A 7,982-nucleotide genomic window follows, 5' to 3' on the forward strand; every position below is an offset into this window, starting at 1 on the left:
TGAGGGTGGTGAAACACTGAAACAGGTTTCCCAGAGAGGTGGTGGATGCCCCATCCCTGGAAACATTCCAGGTCAGGTTGGACGGGGCTCTGAGCAACCTGATCTAGTTGAAGATGTCCCTGCCCACGGCAGGGGGGGTGGACTCGATGACCTTTAGAGGTCCCTTCCAACCCAAACTATTCTATGATTCTATGAAAACATCCAAAACCAAGGTATCTATGGAGGACAGTCACATTTAAAGGCCCAGCATGCAAGCTTGGTTCAATGAGATTCACCTGCCAGCTTCCAAAGCACACTCATGGGCAGGGTCCCTTATTAGCTTGGGCTATTTCACACAGGTAAAATGCACAAGCTTTGCCCTCATTTAAGCTTCTTAACACAATTTACAAGTTTCAGGCAAGTTACAGTACCTCAGAAAACATACTGTCAAGGACAGAAAGGAAGCAGTAATCCCATTATAAAAAGGCAGTAGCAAGAGAACATCTGAAATTCAAGGGTGAAACACTCATCGTCAAACTAAAGAAAAGGCAAAGATTCAGAGTGACTGGCAGGCTCTTCACTTCTCCAGTCACCTCACAGAAACAACAGAAGACTAAGGCTTGGTGAAAGCCAGAAGTTGGACATAGCTATGATAGCTTTACATAAATCAAGAGACAGGCAGACAATTCAGAGAAAACGCCATTTAACTAGTTCTTTGCCAATGCTGTATTCTTGCCTTTTTCCAATTTATACCTGTCACTTTAGGCTGAAAGTGAGAAAAAAAGGCTTTACGTAGTAAACTGGCAGCTTGAAAATTAAGCTAAAGAAAAATTTTAAATGTTGTCAGACAAGACAGCACACAGAGATACCACCAAATGCTTGCTGCTACTGCCAAGACCTGTCCTACTCGCCCTTCACATCCTGCTCCCAGCACACAAGCTTGTCCTGTCCCATCTCTTCTTGTGGCATTGAACCTAAGTAACAAGAGGCAACAGAGTAAGCAGGTTGAATGACTGATAAGGGAAGCAATGCAAGGAAAGCAACAGGAGCATCAGTTGATACACTCTGTTACATGCTCTGGTTTTGGGCTTCGATGTTAAACCTGCATTCAGTTAGTTACAAGCTTTCACATGGTAACAGTTTACAGACACTTAATTACTAATACTCCCAGAAGCCACATAATTCATTGCCCAATTTCAAGATTCATTAAGACTCATTTTCAGGAAGTTTGGTAAAAAAACAACCAAATAAATATATGGATTTCCCACTAGAATCGGAAGAATGCTTTCTGCAGTGGGTACAATACATCAAGTAGTAAGTTTGATCAGTGTAAGTACAGCTGTACTGGTTCATCTGCTGCCCAGTTGATGTCACTTGATCACAACATAGCATGAACTCCTCCAAATGCCAATTCCAACCTCTGCAAAGCTGCTGTTATGTACGGACTTTAACTCACCACATGGAAGACTTCTAACTCTCACTAGGTGTTTTTCCTCCTCCTTTCACCTGCTTTCTCTTAAGACCACATTGACTCCAAAAGGAGTTAAATTTTACAAAAGTGTATAATCACAGGTTAAGTACACCTGCAGGTATTACTGTGATCTTAGGCAAAGCAGGAAAGATGCTCTTATTAAATGTAATCCCACTTGTTAGAGCACTAAACATAGCTCATATGAGAATACAAACCCTCGAAGTGGAGAAGCACATATCTTAGAGACACATAACCTTTTGAGAATGGTTTTAAACTGTAAGCAAAGGGTAGAAGAAGTTCAAGCTAAGTCATTGTACGTCTCTTTGCTTTCATACTGCACATTCTGGGACCAGATTTTTCCCCCAAGACAGGTCTTCCAAAAGCCACCAGCATTTCTCCTACTTCACTAGGCAGAACACAATTAAACTGAGTGATTTAACTAAGTAAACTGAAGAGCCTTCAAGCTGGGAAAGAGGGCACCTGGTTCAGTATTACTGAAGGTCTGAGATTTCTCATGTATATCCTCCTGTAAATTCCTTCAAAGGATTTTAAATGGGAAAGAGATACAACATATTGCACAAAATATTGCAAGACCATTCAAGAGAACAAGTTACCAGTCACAAAGAAAGCAAGCTGAAACTTCCTAGGAAGTAATACACTTGTGATACTAACAGAGTTCATGTACTACAAATGCCACAAAAACAGAAAAGAAAGAATTCCAAAGCCAAGGCCAGTAATTTATCAATTCATCTTTTTATACATTTTGCAGGCTCTGAGCCTGTAAGGCTGCCAGGATATTTCCTAACTGACCACACAATCTGCACTCTTCATTCTATCCATATGAATCCAGCTGAAAATTGTTATTACCCCTGCTTTAAGTTGCACAAGGCAGAATTAATCAGTGAGTTAGCTTCACAAACAACTGTTTGAGTAAGGTCAAACATCTCTTCTACGGCACGGCAGACAACTGCAACAAAATGAGTCAGAGTAGTTTAAGAACGGTATTGCAAGCAAGGCTTTCCAGAGCAATTTAAGCTAACTTGTTGTACATTGCACCACAGGTGGAGTGGTCGACTTGGGTGTCTCTGCATAGAGTGGAAGTGTACTAAGTTACCAACTACTTCTTGCCATTTCCTGGCTCTCTCTCAAGTAACACTCAGTAGCTAGTTACATTAGTTCTGCCTCCTCAGTTGCTTATCTCACTTACACATGTTGAAGCAGCTTGCATTTTTATGATTAACAGCTTGCTAGTTGACAAATCAACTTGATGAGCTCTCTTCTTAAACTCTGACCACTGACTATTTTCCAACCCAAGCAAGATCCCTTTGCCTTCAGGATTAAAGTTGTGTGCTCCAGAAATTTTCCAAAGAATAGTTATATATGTTAGCCTTCATAAAAAGATTTGACTGTGTCATGGTTTATGCCAACAGTTATTACTAGTGACATCAAAAGCATGCTTACAGAAAACTACTTTGCCCAAACAGCTTTTTGCCATTACTATAGGCCCAAGAAGAGAGAAAACAGGGAATATCACTGATGCTCTAACAAGCCACCTTAAATCAGGTTTCTCCAAGACTGAGCTTGGGTTGATACCACCAAGAGCACTTCACCCTGCGATCCCAACTCCATACTTTCCGAAAGCCACTCTGGACACCTCTACCTCAGTACAGAAGTGGGCATTAAGCCACAGTTCAGCAATTACTATTAGGATTTTCTATATCCTTGGGTTAAACACTAGAAAGAGAATAACTGTAAGGCTAAAAGAATGTGTTGCCCAAGAACTTGAGGGGCTAACTTCATGATCAAAAAAAAAGTTAAACTTCTCATTAAATGGGGGTGGAACCGGACAAGCTTATGACTGTGGCTATATGAAGACATTAGCTAGGACTCAGCTTATTCCTATCAGGTTCATCCACCTAGTCATTTCTGAAAGAGGTGCTATTACTAATGATTTACCAGCAAGGACTAGGCCGAAAAACACATGAATCAAGGTGTCAGCAGCAAATACATATATATCCTTTTGTAAGGCTAAACCTTATTTCAGAAGGGAAGAAGCAAGTCCGTTACCAAGCCGGCTCCTACCAATTTTTGCTGGCTCTGGGAAAAAACTGGGATTTCAGACAAAAGGTCACAGGAGTCCTCCCCATGTAGGCATATTAAAGGTAGAAAAGTCTTGGAAAGCCAGCCTTGGTATGCAAGTCCTATAAATGGAGGACGACACACAAAAAGAGAGCCATGAAAGCATCACTGCCAACCTGCTTCAAACACAATGGACCAATACAGGCACCCCCCTGCAAACCACATAATGATTCACAGAAAATACGTAGGCTGAGTAAAGTCCCACTCTACCCCATGCAAAGTATACCTAAAATGTGACACATTATCACATAGACTGAAATCACCCAACCATTCAAAAAAAAAAAAAGGTCAATAGCATTCCCCAAAGGGGGGGAATCTACCTCTCACATACACGTAGAACAACCAACTCATTTGGTTATGCTGGCTAAAAAGGTATTTTGTCAACTATGTGACAACAACATCACCAAAAGCAGGATTATCAAGCCAGTTTACAAGAACAGACAGCATAGGCATAACAAAATTTTTCAGCTAGTGAGGGGCACATAATACAGCAAACACATTCATAATCTGGTGAAATCAACAATGACAGTTAAGATCTTTCCCAAGGAAAAAGAAGTAACACATCTTTGGATCAAAGGAGTGCAGTGGAAAGGCAAGGGAGTGGAATAGTTTGTCTCATTCAATACAGTTTGAAGAAGAGAACCATTAAGCAGAACACAGGATATTCCAGTGAAGAGGGTGGAAAACACAAGAGGAAGCAAGTTACTTTTAATACAAGTTAACAGTCCAATTATTCAGTGGAACTCCCTACCACAGGATGAGCTTCTACTAACATGCAGAAACTGCGTCTTGCTCGAACAGTTGCTGAGCTACAAACTGCAGGAAGGGTACTCGGATAAGTATTATACGTGAAGAGGGCAAATGTGTAACTCTTCCCTAGGCATCTGCTTTTGGCCACCAGTACAGATAAAACCTTGAGCCAAACATACCTTTGTTCATGCCTAGCACAGTTGCTTTTTTAATTTTTTTTTTTAAGTTAGAAGCAAGCCAGTTTTCATTGAAAAAAATGAATGCAAAAGCTCTGAGTACATTAATACCTCCACTTAATTTCTTTCTTGCATTTTAAAGTCACTCAATCACTTTCAAGTCTTTAGAATCTGCTTCTTACTCTGATTCTTGGGTGCTGATGGACAATATCCAAAGCCTGCACTGGTACCAGAGACCCAAATATCCTGCAATCCACACAGCAGCTGAGACACTATTGAGTTTTCCTCTTTCTAAGCATGTGGACGTCTATAGAAGAATCCCTCAAATCACTTGCAAAGGAAAAGCTGAACACCACACATCCTGAAAGACATTCAGAATTTCAAGAGAGGCTCTGCTAGAATAACAGTTCAGTTGGAGGATGAAAGGAAAATGATCCTTTGTTCAACCTCTTCCTGCTTGACAAGAGAGGTCTCTATCACCCTGATTTGGCCTCAATATTAATTTCTGCCTTACTAATAGCTAACCAAAGCAGGTCAGAATTATTCAGCACACTAGCTGACATTTCAACACAGAGCTGAAGAACCGATTCCCCTTCATTCAGATCAATTGACAATTCAGATATCCCAGATAAAGAAAACCTGGATAACACTGTTGCTTCAACTTGATGTGGCTGTGCACATTTTATCTGGAAGTGGATAACGGACAGATGACTCCAACTTCTAGAAACAGATTTGGACCTATCCCTAGCTTTTTAAATAATTGATTACAGAGATATCAGTTCTCACCTTATCCCCACCTTACATATGTGCTAAGGACTCTGAATGCTCTCAGAAGTCACCCCTTTTATCTTCCTTCTGCCATGAGAAAGGAGATAAAGGTGATTTTGAAACTAGAAACCTCACAAAGCTTAAGGAAACCTGAACTTAGTGCTTTTTACAAGAAACTAGAACTAGGGAAGTTGTCCTTCCCTATTACAGAAAGAGTAACTTAACTGCCTGGCATTGTTGCCAAAAAGGACATCTGAGAAAACCAGACTGAGCTAGGGAGAAGTAAAGTACCACGGGGGGGTGGGGTGGAGAATCCAGCTACCCCCAAAATTGGGAAATGAAGAAAAAATTAGAAGAAGAAAAGAACTCCTCTATCACAAACCACAAGATCAGAAGTGGAACTCTCTCTCTTGTCATTTACGAGTTTAGCTTCAAGAGGTTTGAAAGCAGTTTAAAACATTGCATATTGCACTCTCCAACTCCCATTCCCCTAGTGAAGGCCATACAACCCACACTTAGGTATGGCTCATAAAACATGAGCTATTATCCATAACACAGCTTCATATACACAGCAGACTCCTATGCTCATAAGCAAACAAGTTTTATTTCTCCTTTTGCCCACAAAGGAAGAGATCAAATCAACACACTGCATCATTAGCAGACACATACTGCCTCAGATCAGCTGCATTCAAACAATGTGCTTACAGGCCTTTCCAAATGCAGGACCCCAAGATCTCTGTAATAAGAAATCTGCCTAATGCTATTACACGTCAAATCCCTTTGGACCAGACATACTGCAGTGATGTGAGATAAAATATGTATGGTAGCTAAGGAAAGTCTTTAAATCTAGAAAAACAGATATAGGAATTTGTTGGGTATGAGACCTTCATCTGCTGTTTTCCTCATGTTACAAGGAAGCACCTTCCATTGCTATTACAGTAACATCTTATTGACGCTATCAACTTTCAAAGCCTTATACCCTTAAGTAAGTTTTGTCCACTTCTTCTCTAATCAAAGTAGAAGTTACCACTGCAGCTTCAGCACTGGAGTTTGTACCAGCACTGAAGTTACAACTTGAGATCTCGGAGTTTAAGGGGAAGCAGCAAGGTCTAATTTTAAGTCTGAATCCAAAACAAGCAGAGCAGACTCAAGACGAGCCTTCCAAAACATTAAGAACTTCATGTGCACACATGCAGTTGTACCAGCATTATGTTTCAGGGTTCACTAAAATTAAGTCCATCTCCATACTCCAGAAGTTCACTGTGTTTTAAACTCCACTTGCATAAGGTCATGCTTTACTGATAGAGCTCAGGGATCAGAGAAGAATGAGAAGGAAACAGCTCAGGACCAAAAGTTCCCTTAAGGGCATCATGAAATGCCACTCCTACTTTGAAAATGAAAACAAACCCATACTCTCTGAGAGTAGTATCTGACTGATAAATTGAACACCACTTCCAGGCAGCATTGTGCCGTAAAACGTTTTTATTATCGATTTCAACACAGTGCTTTAGAGCCATATGCCAGCATTTAAATATCGACCACTTAATACAGTCTTGCTAATTGTCTTAATTTATGTGTACTAGTGCACCACTTAGAGCTCAGACAAGATCTATGCCCCTTACTACATAAGGTCCAGTCCCGTAACACTGTGGCACGCGTCAGAAAGCCCTCAGCCTGACCACAGACCTAGCAATTGTGCAAGTCCAGAATTAGGGCTGATGATTTAAAACATCTTCCTCATTTTACTTTCATCATGAAGTTCACATGCCCTGCACCCCCACTGAAGACGACCATGGCCTGTACAAAATGTTCTCTTTATGGACTACACTAACCTGTAACAGGTATACTTCCTAGAAGGTAATGTTTACTTCCAGTTAATGTAAACTGTTGGACCTCACTGTTAACTGCTTTTATGACATGATTTCTGACCACAATGACATCTCTTCTCTGCACTACGAGGCATGTTCTCTCCTGGACACATGTGTAACTTCTATCAAGTTCAGCTGTTCCACTTCACCTCTTTCCCCAGCCCACTCAGACCACAAGAGACCCAGAGCTCAATCAGCAGCTATGCCCAAATAAAAGAAAACAAAGTTACAAAGTACCAGGCACCGACTTTGATTCCTATCAAGTCCACATGCATCGCAGGAGTCCCTCACTTTCAAGAGCTACTACAATACACGTGAAACCCTTAACTTCAAGCCAACTCCGTCCTGAATTCCAGTTTCTCTCTTCCTAAACACACGTGCACCAGTTTGCAGCCTATGTGTCAAATACAGAGAAAAACGTCTGTACTTTTCGATCACACAACCTCCCTTACGCCTCCAGGATCTCCTCTCCCACTCGTTCCACCAAAAGGAAGGATCTTCTTCCATTTTATGAGGGAAAAAAAAGGAGATTTAACAGCCGCCTCCCCACAGTCTGCAGCGAAACGCTGCCGGGGAAGTGTGCTCACACTCCTCCTCCCAGCTTACGCTTGAGTCCTCCCGGCCCCCCGAGATGCCGGAGGTCCACTCCCCGAAGCCAGGGAAGCTGCTCCTGGGAAGCCAGGTCGGGAGCTGTACCCTCCCTGTCCCGACGCACTCGCTGTCACTGCCCTCGCCGGGAACGGGAGGCCGGCCCGGCCCCGGCCCCTCCCCAGCCCGGTACCCACCGGCGGCGAAGTGGAGCGGCGTGGACTTGCGGCCCGCCATGTCCTT

General features: G+C 42.1%; 1 protein-coding gene across 1 annotated transcript in view; it reads right to left on the reverse strand.

Annotated features, from left to right (window-relative positions):
* Positions 1 to 7,976, reverse strand: part of TNKS (tankyrase, TRF1-interacting ankyrin-related ADP-ribose polymerase) — a 140,476-nt gene extending 132,500 nt beyond the window's left edge. Inside the window, exon 1 of the mRNA XM_009329771.1 lies at positions 7,937 to 7,976. Within this exon, the coding sequence (XP_009328046.1) occupies positions 7,937 to 7,976 (40 nt within the window). The remainder of the gene's footprint in view (positions 1 to 7,936) is intronic.
* Positions 7,977 to 7,982: the final 6 nt, after the last annotated feature.

Source organism: Pygoscelis adeliae, unplaced genomic scaffold (genome assembly GCF_000699105.1).
Source record: "Pygoscelis adeliae isolate BGI_AS28 unplaced genomic scaffold, ASM69910v1 Scaffold67, whole genome shotgun sequence".
NCBI classification, from domain to species: domain Eukaryota; kingdom Metazoa; phylum Chordata; class Aves; order Sphenisciformes; family Spheniscidae; genus Pygoscelis; species Pygoscelis adeliae.